Genomic DNA, 15,724 nt, shown 5'->3' with positions numbered 1-15,724 from the left:
GTTATGATTGCTATAACAGAAGTACAATGTCCAATAAAGGCAGGGTTCAGAAAATGCCACAAAGAAATAAGAGGTTAAGCTATGTCTTGCAAGATGAGTGAGCAGGTATTCACCTGCCAGACAAGAGCGGGGAGGGAAGCATATCAAGGGGAAGGACTTCATTATGTATAATAATTAACTGACCAGGTTTTAGAAGATCTGAATTTTAGGCTGTGGCTCTTTTGAAGGCTATGTAACCATAGGCAAGTTACTTAACCTTCCTTGGCTTCAGTTTGTTCAAATTCAAAATGAAAGGAATGGGCTACATTAACTCTATGCACATCTAACCATCTTACCATCATTCTATAAAATATTATTCTCCATTTAGGGATGTCAAGAAATAGCATAGCGAAGGATCTACATTCTGGACCTACCGTAACACTGCATATTTATCTATATAAAAAACAATTTCCTAATTACAAAAAATACAGGTCTCTAAATGAGCAAAACTGATTTTAAGAATCCCAAAAGGGAAGGCACTGGGTTATTATAAGCAACACATACTGAGCAATTATTTACCAAACACTATGCTCTAATGTCTCACTGGTTTTGCCTCATTTAAACTTTACAAGCAGCTCTAGGAGGTAGAGGAGTACTGTTAATTCTCCAATTTTATTTATTTTTTAAAATTTGGCCACGCCACGCAGCTTACGGGATATCTTAGTTCCCCGACCAGGGGTTAAAACTGGGCCCTTGGCAGTGGAAGGGCAGAGTCCTAACCACTCGACCACCAGGGAATTCCCAATTCTCCATTTTTTTAAAAATAAATTTATTTTTGGCTGCGTTGGGTCTTCATTGCTGCGCGTGGGCTTTCTCTAGTTGCAGCGAGTGGGGGTTACTCTTTGTTGCGGTGTGCAGGCTTCTCATTGCAGTGGCTTCTTTTGCTGTGGAGCAGGGGCTCTAGGCACACGGGCTTCAGTAGTTGTGGCACGTGGGCTCAGTAGTTGTGGCTCGCGGGCTCAGTAGTTGTGGCTCGCGGGCTCTAGAGTGCAGGCTCAGTAGTTGTGGCGCACAGGCTTAGTTGCTCCGCGGCATGTGGATCTTCCCGGACCAGGGCTCTAACCCATGTCCCCTGCATTGGCAGGTGGATTCTTAACCACTGCGCCACCAGGCAAGTCCCCCAAGTCCTCCAATTTTAAAGATGAGGAATCTGATACTGAGAAGACTGAAGCAGTAAGAAGCAGAGCCAGCATTTAAACCTAAACCATCCAACTACAAATCCTGCACACTCAACCAGACTCCAGTGATAACCATAAGATGTACAAGATACATGACAGTTTTAACTTACGACAGGTGACAAGAAGCCTATTCATATAAAATGACTGAAAATGAAAAATAAACTAGGCAGAGGAAGAAGCAGATCGAGAAAATATTATTTACTAAAAGGATATGTGAGTGCCCAATTGAGTGTATTTTTCACTGCCACAAAGACTTACTGAACTTATTTCCTGCTGTGAATCTTGCAGGTGCTGCTGAAGAGGTCCCAGCTGCGCCTTCCCTGACTCCACACTCTCCTCCAACTCTGCTGTTTCTTGCTGTAGGCGACTCAGCTCTTCCCTAGCTTTGGCCAGCTCTTCTTCATAAGTGGAGATCTGTGATTCTTGACTAGTTAATTCAGCTTTCAGGGATGAGATCTATAACATGGAGGTGAATGAGAAGAAAGGGGGATTAAAAAAAGAAATGTCATTAAAACATTCCATAATGCATTATGTTTATCTGTTTAGTTTACTATTTTGGTGGTTTTTTGATGTATTTTTTGTAGAAAAGGGCCATCAGGGGACTGATAGAGGAGAGTGGAAAGCATAGGTACCATACCTCCAACTAAAATTTGGAAAACAAAATATATGAAGTGTCCTATTTCCCCTGTAATTTCTGGATGAAACATGCCCCATCTCCTTCAATTCCCTGAACTTCATGTTGACTAGATTGCCACCTAACAATAAAAGCAACAAGAAGCAGAGAATGTTTCCATCTTAAGCCCGCAAAAGCAACTAAGGTACAGACACAGGCAGCAGTAAACCGCCAGACTTTACCAGCTGGGCCTCCTCAGCACACTTCTTTCTGACTTCCTGCAGTTGCTCCTCCAGCTGAGCTTTCTGCTCATCCAGCCCATCAAGGAGTTCCTGTACTTGCTGTTTCTGGGCCTGCAGTTTTTGCAGATTAGTATTCTCCCTTTGAACTTCATCTTGAAGATCCTGAAATACAGGAAAATTAACGTATTTATTATCTTTGGAGGCAGGGGAAGGTTAACAATTTATAAAAGCCTATCTTAAGGGAAAGTAAAGTCTCATTAAGTATATTGTGTTGATGGATTGGAGGATTCATAGCTTTAAATACAATCTTTACTTGAGGACTTCTTTCCTAGATTCCAGATTTAGAAATTCAATTTGCTTACTCAAATCCATCCTTGGATGTCTGATGGGCTTCTCTAACATATCAGAAACAGAACTCCTGGCATTTCCCCCACCACCACCATCTGCTTTATCCTCCATCTTCCCCCCTCTCAGTTTCTCTGGCCAAACAATATAGCATCTTCTTTGACTCTTTTCTCTCACATCTCATCTCCAATCTGTCAGCAAATTTTTTGCTCCTTCCTTCAAAATATATTTAAAAAACTGGCCACATTTTTCTTCAACCTTGGTCCCAGTCACTTTTCTCTCTCTCCTAGACTGCTGCCTTCTAATTGGTTTCCCTTCTTCCACGCATGCTACCTTTCAGTTTATTTTCAGCACAGCAGCCACTGTTAAAAACCTACGTCAGATGATGTCACTCCTCTACGCAAAACTCTGCACTGACTCCCCATCTCCCTTACTGTAAAAACCCAAGTCTTTACAATGGCCCCACGTGATCCCATCTCCCAGCTTCATTTCCTACTGCTCTCTCCCTTGTCCACTCTATTTCAGCCACACTGGCCTTACTGCTGCTTCTCAAACATGTCAGATATGCTCCCTTCTCAGGATCTTTCACTGATTATCCCCTCTTCCTAGAAAGTTCTTCCCCCAAGTATCCACATGCCTCAATCCCCCATCTCTTTGAAGTCTTTGCTCAGCTGGTAACTTCTCAGTGAGGCCTTCCTCACCACCACCCACCACCATCTCCCTCCACTGATTCTCCTTCATATACAGCATATAATTTTATTTATTTTCTAGAAGAGCTTTATTGAGATAATTCACATACCATACAATTCACCCATTTAAAGTGTACAAGTCAATGGCTTTTAGTATATTTACAGAGTTGTGGAACCATGACCACAACAATTTTAGAACATTTTTGTCACTGCAAAAAGAAACCCCATACCCATTAGCAAGTCACTCCCTATTTCCCTCCCAATCACCCCAGCCCTAGGCAACCACCAATCTACTTTTTATCTCTATAGCTTTGTCTATTCTAGATATTTTATATGAATGGACTCATACAACGTGTTTTTTTGTGACTGGCTTCTTTGCGACTTAGCATGTTTTCAAGTTACATCTGAGTTGGTATAAAATAATTAAATAGCTTTATGAGATATAATTTATACAACCATAAAAGTTGCCCATTGTAAGTATACAATTCAGTGAGTTTTAGTAAATATATACAGTTGTGCAATGATCACCACAATTCAGTTTTATAACACTTCCACAACCTAAAAAGTTCCTTCATACCATTTAGGAGTCAATTCTCATTCCCATTTCAAGCCCCAGGCAACCAGTGACCTGCTTTCTGTTGCTATAATTTTACCTTTTATAGACATTTCACATAAATAGAATCATATAATATGTAGTCTATGGTAATGTGTAGTCTACTGTATTCTTTTTTTTTGTTTTGTAGTCTACTGTATTCTTATACCCAGTATATTTTGAGATTCATCCATGTTACTGCATGTATACATAGTTTGTTCCTTTTTATTGCTGAGTAGTATTCCATTGTATGGATATACATTTGATGGACATTTAGACTGATCCTAGTTTTGGCTACTACGAGTAATAGAACATATTTCCTTCTACTAGAATGTAAGCTCCATGAGTCCAGGGATATTTGCGAATTTTGTTCACTGCTATATTCCCAGTTCCCAGTATACAAGAGGTACTCCATTACTATTTAGTGCATGATGAGTAACATAATAAAGATGTTAATTCTCTCCTAATTAATCTATACACTCCAATGAAAATCCTAACAAGATTTTCCAAGGAACCTGAAAAGCTTTGGAAGAACATATTCTAAAACATATTTGGAAGAACAAAGAAAAAAACCAAAAACAGCATTATAAAATGTAAAAAGGACTTACCCTATAAGATACTGTGAATTACTGGAAAGCTAAAATAACTAAGACAGTTTGGTTTGATGCAAGGATAGACAAATAGATCAAAGGAAGAGAAAACAGAACTTAGACACAGATCTAGATATACAGAAAAAATGATGAGAAGGCATGACATTAAAACTGACTGGAGGAAAAGAGAACTAACTATTCGTTAAATGATGCTGGGCATACCCGTATGGCAAGAAGGAAAAATTATAAGTCTCTAAATCATACCAAACAGAAAAATTAATTCCAGGTATATTACAGACCTAATGTGAAAGACAAAACTTTAAAATGTGCAGAAGAAAATACAGATCTCAGTGTAAGAAAGAATTTCTTAAAACAAAAAAAGATAAACCATTTTGAAAATGACATATTTATTTATTCATCTATGTGCTAGACCTTATGCTTAATGATAAAGGATACAGAGATTAGGGGCTTCCCTAGTGGCACGGTGGTTAAGAATCCGCCTGCCAATGCAGGGGACACGGGTTCGAGCCCTGGTCCAGGAAGATCCCACATGCCGCGGAGCAACTAAGCCCGTGCGCCACAACTACCGAGCCTGCACTCTAGAGCCCACACGCCATAACTACTGAAGCCCATGAGCCTAGAGCCCGTGCTCCGCAACAAGAGAAGCCACCGCAATGAGAAGCCCGCGCACTGCAACAAAGAGTAGCCCCCGCTCGCCACAATTAAGAGAAAGCCCGCGTGCAGCAACAAAGACCTAACACAGCCAAAAATAATAAATAAATAAATAAATTTATTAAAAAAAAAAAAGGATACAGAGATTAAAAAAAAATACAATGGGAAATCTCTGTACAAGGGAGAGTTGAGAGACAGATGAATGCAACCTTGCCATTATCATTACCACCATGAAACACAGCAGCCAAGATGGCCAAATTTACATATCCTCTGACAATTGGGGTTCCTCATTTGAACCAGAGAAGATCATTTGAATGACTATTTTCCCAATTCTCTGAAGAATGGTAAATTACTAGTACTACTGCAGATGCACAGGAGAGAGGTTAATTCATTATATACAAAGGATTCCATAGGGAATTAGGACTTGATTGTCTCCAGGAATCACGGGTGAGAAAGAAGAATGGATTGATAACTCCTAAGGCATGTGTCTTCACGAGGTGGGCAGAGATCTCGAAGAGAGTGAAGTAAAATTGTAAACACAAATTTCTAAAAGTAACAATATCTTTTAAATAACATACTATTCAAAGACCCCAATGATCATTCATCAGAATAAGAATCTAAGAAAATAGAAGAAAAACTTATCAGAAGAAGGTCTCTGAATGATTGCATGACTTATACAAGATAGCATCATCATAATGATAGCAAACATTTTCAATGGCCCTTACATTGTGCTAGGTACTGTTACAGTCTCTTTATATATATTAACTCATTTACACCCCATATGACAAATCTATGAGGTAGATACTATTATTCACATTTTACACATGAGAAAACTGAGGCACAGATGAGCAAGTAACTTGTTCAAAGATACAATTAAGCAAGTGATAAATTCAAACTAGGTTTGTTTTTTTTTTTTAATTTTTATTGGAGTATAGTTGCTTTACAATATTGTGTTAGTTTATACTGTACAGCAAAGTAAATCAGCTATACATATACACATATCCCCTCTTTTTTTGGATTTCCTTCTCATTTAGGTCACCACAGAGCACTGAGTAGAGTTCCCTGTGCAATACAGTAGGTTCTCATTTCTCATTCCAGAGTCTGAGCTCTGCTATATGGTATGCTACACACTGTCTGTAGACTAAATGTTTCACACGTGTGCCACTATTTTTCAAATATATGCAGATGCTTCTGTGATTAAATAAGACACTGAACAATGTTTTTAATAATTGCTTTTTAACTTATATTTTCTCAACCAACTGATTAATTTAAAAGTACAACTACTACCATGCTGCTTTCCTTAAAAAATTCCCTTAAAAGAGCCAACACAATGGATGATCAATGAAAGACTCTTCTTGGGCTAACATTCCATGAGTCTAGGTGATTACAGATTCATAATGGTGAGCTCTGCTAGTACTTTATTATTAATTTAGCAGCATGCCTAAATTTTTTTTTATGCCTTAATTTTTAACCTTGCCTACACTGTTAACTGATCCATACTCAAAATGGAGATATTAGATATGCACCACACATTGGCTCTCAATAAACACATGCTAGTTTTCATTGTCCCTCTCCTGATTCATTTTATTTTTTTGCCTTTGTTTCTTCCTATTCCAAATGTCTAACTTTCTTAAAAAAATAACTCATTGCAAAGGAGATTTCTTTAATCACTCTGCTATTTCAAAAATATACGATGGTTCCCTCTTATCTATAGGATAAAGTAAAACAGGTTACAAGATACCTTAGAACCTTCAATTCTGGGCCCCACATTATCCTTCCTCTTTTACTACCCTCTTTTCTTCAATGGTCACCTGTGCCCCATCCTCAATAGACCCTCTTCTTTCTCCAATAGACAATATACTTCAATGTCCGTGTGCCTTTCCTACACCATCTGCTCTGCCTTGAATGCCCTTCCACACCATTGCTATCTGGAAGCTCACTTTTCATTCTTCAAGGCCCAGCCAAATTTAATATCCTCTGACTCACCTTGAAGTTCCTTTACCTGTGCTCTTACAGCAGTTTGTACCTAACCTCTATTATGACACTTACTAAACTGTATTATAGTTACCTCTAAATAATAACCTGCTGAAGGACAGAGCCAATGCCTCATCTTTCTTAGAGGTTCCACAATCTAGTACAATGCCTTGCACATTCCAGGCGATTAATTAGGCAATGATTCGTTAACTATCACAAGGATTCTAGTATCTGGGAGAAACCAGTGGGAAACGTGCCTGAGGCTGACAGAAAGGGCTTTATGTTCTTTCAACATACTATGGGAAAGCTTCACTCTGTATTTAAACTATAGCAAAATATTAAAACTAGCCTCTGACCTATAATAAATGCATTTTGTTAAATTAAAATAATATCTAAATTTCTATACTGATTCAATATTTGTACAATCTATAGACCAAGACTGATTTGACATTTAAAATTTCCAGGGACTTCCCTGGTGGTCCAGTGGTTAAGACTCCATACTTCCAATGCAGGGGACCCGGGTTCAATTCCTAGTCGGGGAATTAAGATCCCACATCCCACGTGGCGCAGCCAAAAGGTTTAAAAAATTTTTTTTAATAATAAAATTTCCATTATATGGAAATAATCTTTATTGATTTAGCATGTCACTGTGGTATATATCTTTCTCATGCTTTTAAACTTATGAATTTTTTTTTTTACATTTATATTATATTCTATTCTTACTCTTCAGGAAGGTATAGTAACAGCTTCACTTTAATGCAGTAGCTTGAAAAACTACAGTGGTTTGAAAAATTCTCATAATTCAATTATAAAATATTTTGAAAGCATGCCACCTGCAGATCTAAAGTAATTTCATATTTGGGAAAACAATCCACTGTCAATACTCTGTTCATAAAATTATTATATGGTTTATATATAATGATATGCTGATCCAAAAAGCATTTTTTAAGAAATGCTTAATAGGAATAGGAAAAATATGTTACTTATTCCCATCTTCAAATATCCTAGTCTACTTTCCTACCCTCTCCCAAACCCTGAAGAAAAATCTTGGACTTCACATCACTAATAATACCTAGTCTTTACAAATAGGTGTAATTATGATGTCTCTACTTACATTGTAAGTACAATTAAGAAAAATAAAATTTGCCTTAAAAGGGTCACGTAATGTAAGAAAATGTCTAGGACATAATGCTAATTTTTAAAAGTTGAATACAGGGACTTCCCTGGTGGCGCAGTGGTTAAGAATCCGTCTGCCAAGGCAGGGGACATGGGTTCCATCCCTGGTCCTGGAAGATCCCACATGCCGTGGAGCAACTAAGCCCATGCGCCACAACTATTGAGCCTGCGCTCTAGAGCCCGCGAGCCACGACTACTGAAGCTCGCACACTCTAGGGCCCGTGGCAACTACTGAATCCCGCGCACCTAGAGCCCGTGCTCCGCAACAAGAGAAGCCACTGCAGGAGAAGCCCGTGCACCGCAACGAAGAGTTGCTCCCGCTCGCCGTAACTAGAGAAAGCCCGTGCACAGCAACGAAGACCCAACGCAGCCAAAAAATAAAAAATAATAAAAATTAAAAGTTGAATACAAAGGCATATACAGTATAATGGCAAATAAATATAAAGCCATTTATATACATTCATAGAAAATATAGCAAATGGTTAACAATGGCTCTCCCTGGAATGTGAAATTGTAGGGTTTCTTTCTTTTTATATTTTTCTCTATTTTACATGATTACTAGGGACCCATATTACTTTTATAATCATAAAATGTCAAGTTTGCAGTTTTTTAAGTATCACATACCTCTCATGGTTTCATACCAATATAAAAATATTCTGATGTAACTGAATTTTTATATACGAACTACCAATAGTGGGATTGATGCTGGTTTCCTTTAATAAAATGAACCAGACTTCAAAACTTGCATTTTTAGAGAGTCACTTTAAACGCACCCCTAGAAGAAAAGTTTATGCAAGAGGAAAGGGAATAAACAAGCCAGTATAATATTTACTCATTCTTGCCCTTTCTCTTCCAAAGAGCAAACACATTCACTCAAATTTCCCAACCTCACTTCTTAGCTATAGTAAAACTCCACATAGTAACACAAAAATACAGGCCTTAAGCGAAAGGTTACTGAGAAACTACCTCACATTAGTGACATATTTTAAGCTGGATAGATGTCCATATTAAAATTAATTATAATTAATGTTTCTCCATGTCTCATCTAAATATGAAAAAGATCTCTAAAAAAAATTCCAACATTAATCCACACACACAAAGGTCTTCTTTTTCAGTAAGCAAACTTAGTAAACTGCACAAAATCAAAATGAACAGATGCAAACATACACGTGAACAAGAATAAGAATCAAACTTCACTGTAAAATTACTTGGTTAAGACTACCACCATTGTAATGCATTTTCACAACAATTTCAATATCCAAATATACTTGGCTATTTTATTTTGGTACAGATTTGCTTATCCTGAGACTAAGTAAAGGCAACAGATGTACATCTCCCTCCCTGCCCCCACCTCCTGCCCACCCTTGACTAGGGCAGCAGCAGGTTCTCTTAGCAAACAGTGTCTTCCACTAAACTAGGATAACTTTCTTTTAATCTTAACGTAGCCCTTTGGGAAAATCCTCTCCTGCATTAGTGCACAACCTCAGTTACTATCAAATGTCATCTCATCAAGTGAGTGACTAAAGACATTTGCAGATGCCTTCCTAGTTACGCTCTATTTTCCATGATCATGCTCTACTTGCTCACTTGTGTCATCAACAACAAAAGAAAAGAGGATAGCAGCAACTAGAAAATGGCAAGGATAAAGTGAACAAGACTACTGTAATGCGTTGCCAAGGTCTGTTTTAGAAAAATACCAAAGCAAGCCACATCCAAGGTTCCTCATCCAGGAATGAAGGGATCCTTGAACTGGGATCTTGGCTTTATTTTAAAATAAATTTCAAGAAAATAATAAAAATAAAAATAAATTTCAAGGAAAGTGTCCTATTTTCTAGAAATCACATAAGTTAAAGAAAATGATAAATTTGTCCCCATTCCTCCATATCCCCTCAAGTGCTACGGGGGGGGGGGGGGTGGGTAGTGGAAATAAAATTTAAACAAATACATAAAAATTCTCAGCTATATTTAAGAATAAAATAATTCATTTTAGCAACCCAAGTCAGTTGTACAACTAAAGAGGTAAATCTATGAAACATGAGTACAGTTGTATCTGTTTCATATAAATACAGAGTAAAAAATAAACAACAGGACACTAATTTATGAATAAAACTTAAAAAAAATCCCAAACCATATATACAGTATATCTATACTTGTACACTAGTATATCCACACTTGAAGAATTATTAAAAAGAACAAAGGTAATTTGAAGTATTTTGGTAATCTTACAGAAAATGCTATTTAATTGATTAAAAAAAATTCTACAGACTAATCCAAAACTAGAAATAATCAGGTACATTCATTACGTTGGCCTAATTCTCAAAATGGAAGTTATAGGAATATTCTCTCTTTTTTAAAAAATTTATTTATTTTTGGCTGTGTTGGGTCTTCGTTGCTGCGCATGGGCTTTCTCTAGTTGGGGCGAGCGGGGGCTACTCTTCCTTGCGGTGTGTTCTCATTGGGGTGGCTTCTCTTGTTGTGGAGCATGGGCTCTAGGCACGTGGGCTTCAGCAGTCGTGGCACATGGGCTCAGTAGTTGTGGCTCACGGGCTCTAGAGTGCAGGCTCAGTAGTTGTGGCGCATGGGCTTAGTTGCTCCGCGGCATGTGGGATCTTCCCGGACCAGGGCTCGAACCCGTGTCCCCTGCATTGGCAGGAGGATTCTTAACCACTGCACCACCAGGGAAGCCCCTAGGAATATTCTTCATATAAAAAAGTATCAACTATAGAGCAAGATGTTTAAGTCAAAGACTAGAAAGGGAGTCTATTAAATTAGGGTAGATGTTAGAAAACCCTACTAACAGCCTGCCTTTATTTCTCAATCATATGCTTCTCAGCATGTTCTAAGAACATTATCGCCAGGAAAAGAATGTTGACCTCATGTATCTAATTTTATTTCTACCCAAAATAAGTCATCCTTCTTCATCTAGGGAAAAAAAATATGGGCAATTACTATGAACTACTAAATCTTTACTGATAAAGTTTAAATAATTGGGAGCTTCTCTCTCATGAAGGTAGTATGAACAATATGGAAATGTCTGACTCTTCATGATACCAGCTGTGCTCCCAATCCATTCTGCCTGTGGTTTCTGGGTGTGTGTTGCCCTATTTTTAATTTCATGCACAAAATGGAAGTTCATTCATTTCTACTGTCAATATCTTCCTTAAATTTACCTCCATCTAAGAATATATTACCATACATGGTGAAAGATAAGATCCAAGGTACAATTTCTAAGCTTAAGGAGCTCACAATATAAGCTATAAGATATTGCAATCTATATACATACACATTAAAATAGTATGATAAGGTAACGTACTGAACGTGCCATATAAGTGTATACACACTCCTCTGGGAGTTCCAACACAGGAAAGACAGGTATAGACTGAAGGGACAGAGAAGAGAAAGTTTAGAAAAGTGGTGAGTTTGAGCTGGACTTTAAGGCATGGGTAGAATTCACATAAGCAGGGGGGGTAAGGAACACTCTAGATTGCAACAACAAAAGGTATAAGGGTGGGAATAAAAACGAGCATGTGTATGGCGCACAGTTCCGAAGCAGGCAATCAAAAAATAAGTAATACAAGAGGATGGCCTATAATTTTTTTTCCAATTCCAATATATCCATGAGGATGACATCCTCCCATTATTAACAGTAGCAGTGGGCAGCAGTGAAGATTTTCACATCTGAGAGTCGTAACTAAAATTGGTTGAGGAAGAAAGGCAGGAGGAGGATGGAGTAAGCACTTACATCTGACGTCAAAATTTCAGATGTTAGGTGATAGGGGCGGCAGTAGTGAGAAAGAAAAACACTGACAGAAACAGGAAAGTTCAAAACTTGAAGCCAATTTTTTTCAACAACATGAGACTCATTTTAGATATACTGGCTTTGAAATGATAAACCTCAAAATGCCTAACTGGAGATGTCAGACTGGCACTCAAGAGAACTGAGGGCTTGACAAATATTTGTGAGTTATCAGCACATGGATGACAGGGGGTATGGAAAAGGGAGGAAAGAGGGGGTCGGAGTGTGTCCGTCAGTCCCTGGCAAAGGCAACAGAAGCAAAAGGTCAAAGAGGTAGGGCTATGAATATCTAGGAGAATGCAACCCAAGAAATCAGTAACCAATGTAGGAAGGACCAATGGATTTGGCCTTAAGATTATTCTTGGTCCGGGGGAGATAAATTAAGCACAATGGTATGGGTGAACAGGAAACTAAGTAGGGTTACTGAAAAGCTAGGAAGGGGGAAAAGGGCCACACAAAGAAACAACAATAGAGAAAAACAGGCTGGCAGCTAAAGCGACAGCAGCAACAACAACAACAACAACAAAAAAGGTATTTTCAAATTGGTTAGTCCTATATGCAGATAGCCATGTGAAGATAGAAGTCAGAGAAGAAAGAGCATGATGATGAAGGGAGAGTAACAAAGAGATGACAGTAAGGTATAGAATACTACTACTAATTAGAACATATACTGAACGCTTACCTTGTGCCAATCACTCTGAGGCACTTTACCTGCATTATATCATTTTATTCTAACAGCAAACTCTGTTTGGTATTTTTATTATCTCATGTTACAGAAGAGAAAACTAATGTGTAGAGTGGTTGAATTTCTTCCTTAGGATCTCAAACCTTGGAAGAGCCAGAACCAGGAACTGAATTAAGTTTGTCTGATACCAAGTCGTTTCCTATAAACTTCTATGCAAAACTGAAAAGCATACATATGAGAGGATGAATTCCTAAATATCTGTTGACTACCCTGAAGAAAATTTTTAATAAAACTGTACATATGCAATTTAAGGTAGGAAAGAATGTGGGTCTACCTTCTCCCTGTAACAACAACAAAAAGCTCAAACCATAAACGTTTGAGATAGAACATCCTTTTACAGTTTCCCCTCCTTGGATCATTTTGGGCCTAATTTCTCCATGGAACTTGACAAACTAGCAGTGTATATCATATGAGTTAAGTGATCATCTCACGACATAAAATAGGAAGTTAATCGCTGGTTTGCTCTTTAAGAAAAAAGTCTTGAACTGTAAGTTTTCAAGATGGTAATTCATGGGAATACACACAGGAAACAAACATGTAGAAATTAATTATGTAGCAGATTTTCTAATTTAACTGAATTAGGAAGACTATATAAATGCTAAAAAAAAAAACTAATCTTTTGGCACTTTGGTCACATCTAAAGAGGCTTTGAAAGTTTGGTTTCTGTGCTTGAGATATGAGCTCATATAATCACTATCTGTGACTTTATAAATATGGAGAAAAGCAAGAATACTCAGAAAAGCCAAGTTTGGATTAGGCAGAAAGACATTTATTGATGGTCAATATTCCCTTCATGTCTTCATTTTGGCATTATTCATTAGCACCTACATTAGAAAGCGGGGTCAGAAAGAAGCAGTGAAGTTCTTTGATTCTGATAGTTATTAATAAGCTCTAGTAAACTGCCTTTTGCCAGAGAAATTAGAAGATAAGCATTAGGAGTTCAAGTTAGTTACAGATCTGAATTATTCATGTTATTCCTAGTCTGTGCCTCATTACCAATGGCTAAATCAGAGTTAACTCAATAGGTAATACAATATACTTGTTACCATTTTCAGGTAAGTTGTCTTGCTCCAGAAAACTGAAAATAATCACTAAAATGAAAAGTTTTAATTACTTGTAGATGTCAATTATCCATGTTATTCTTAATCTAGTATCTCATTACCATGGACAATACAACACCTGTATTGGGGTGGAATGAGTAATGAATCTACTAATGCAAAGCTTTAATCCTATGGTTTTTTTTCAATGAACTTGCATGCTCAACCATTAGAACTTGGCCTATACTAACCACGCTCCAAGATATCTTTTATTTACAGCACCTTATGCAAAAAAATTCAACAATTTAGACTTCCTCTGCCAAGCACACATTTTGGATTCAGCAAAGCTTAAGAATTAACATATACCTTACCATCACCACTACGTAAAAGAAGGACAAGCATATAACAAAGCAATTTTGACTGATAATAAAACTTCTATAAATATAAGAAATCAAATATTTGAGGGGAGCTGATTTAGCCTGAAAAGAACAATGTAAATTTTAGTGTTCTCCCAAAGCGGCTATTTAAAATTCACATCCTCAAAAGATGCAATAGTGAAAAACCATAGATAGATGTACACAAATAAAAAAACTTGTCTACTGCAAAAATCTTTGTACTTTGAAATGTTACCTAGCTAAATTTAGAAGCTGTCCAATATTATATCAGTAACTATATCTATAGCTTCACATTGAGAAAACTTTTGAGATTATTTTATCTTCCATTCTTAAGCTATTTTCAGCAATAACTGCTTAAAGTCTATGACTCTTTTGCATTTAAGAAGCTCAAAAATTGCACAAAAATAATGTAATTGAGGTAACCATTCCATATCTCACTACCACAAAGAGAAATATATTAGTGATGACCTCTTAACTTTGTATCACCTTTAAGAAAATTCCAGTATAATAAGTACAATAATAGAATCAACTTCTAATAAGAAGTCTCTCTCTCTGGCTTCTTCCTCAGACCCTCAGTAAATCATTCTCCCCACCCTAGCATGGTCCACCTGTCAGACAATCTCTGGTGAATGTGCTACATTAAAACAAAATAATGGATCTAACAATTTTAGAGCTTTTGCCCATTTCAAACTATCAGGACAAGGAAATCCAACATACAAGTAACATGTTAAGAAATGCCCATCCATGAGCTCTTACTGGCGACTGCTACCAGTGCTTCGACATCCAACCTCCTGTATGTGCTGGTCTGGCATTTAAGAAACGGTGCTCCAATAACATGATCACATGCATTGCTTACTGCTCTAAATGAAACACTGCCCAATTTTCTGTATTTTTAATGTTTGAAATACCTCTTTTGCGTCATTTCCCAATCAGAAACTGAAGTTTTATTGTCTTTTCTATTTGTAAAATGAAGCTACTTAGCACTTAGTGAAAATGAATTAAATCTCTTTATGCCAAAGTTTAAGATATCCTGGCTACTAAGCAACTTATAAAATACTATTGTAAATTGTTCCATATCATTTCCTACCCTATCATTATGAGAGACAGTCCTTTAAAATACTAGGTCTCCTAGCTAACAAAATCTCACACTCATGAAAAAGCAATCTGCGTTTTCATGGTGATGATGATGATCTCACATATTCAGTTTTATTAGCGCAATAATATTTATATCATAAGTCATTCAAACTTACCTTTAAGGATATAATATGCAGATAAATATCATCTTAAAATACCTTTAAAGCTAGAAATTTACACTGAAAAATACTGCTTGATCATTGTAGTGTAATCTTTGCAGGCCAGAATTAGGAGAAAAATAATCATTTTGCAAAAGATAAAGATTTATATCACATAAATAATAGGCATTCCCTTGACCTACTCATCAACACCACAACCATCACATAGTAAACGACCCCATACATTTAAAATGAATCCTCCTAAATCAGATATGGAATACTGAATTTTACAGTTCACATACCTGAACCTCGCTTGTTCTCTGTTTAATAGTATCTTCTTTCTCCTTAAGGTCCTGTTCCACATTATTCTTTTCCCTAGAAGACCAGCAAACAATGCAAGAATATTTGA

The 15,724-nt window shown here is 37.1% G+C and overlaps 1 protein-coding gene across 4 annotated transcripts in view; it reads right to left on the bottom strand.

The window, feature by feature from the left end:
• EPS15 (epidermal growth factor receptor pathway substrate 15) overlaps positions 1-15,724 on the bottom strand; it is a 157,149-nt gene that overhangs the window by 51,605 nt on the left and 89,820 nt on the right. For all 4 annotated transcript variants that reach the window (XM_082429174.1, XM_082429172.1, XM_082429173.1 and 1 more), the window contains 3 exons: positions 15,618-15,690; positions 2,073-2,234; positions 1,476-1,673 (listed from right to left, as the gene is read on the bottom strand). In XM_082429174.1, coding sequence (XP_082285300.1) covers positions 1,476-1,673; positions 2,073-2,234; positions 15,618-15,690 — 433 coding nt within the window. The remainder of the gene's footprint in view (positions 1-1,475; positions 1,674-2,072; positions 2,235-15,617; positions 15,691-15,724) is intronic.

This window comes from Balaenoptera physalus, assembly GCF_965194825.1.
Source record: "Balaenoptera physalus genome assembly, chromosome: 1".
NCBI classification, from domain to species: domain Eukaryota; kingdom Metazoa; phylum Chordata; class Mammalia; order Artiodactyla; family Balaenopteridae; genus Balaenoptera; species Balaenoptera physalus.
This window is presented reverse-complemented; position numbering and strand designations above follow the sequence as displayed.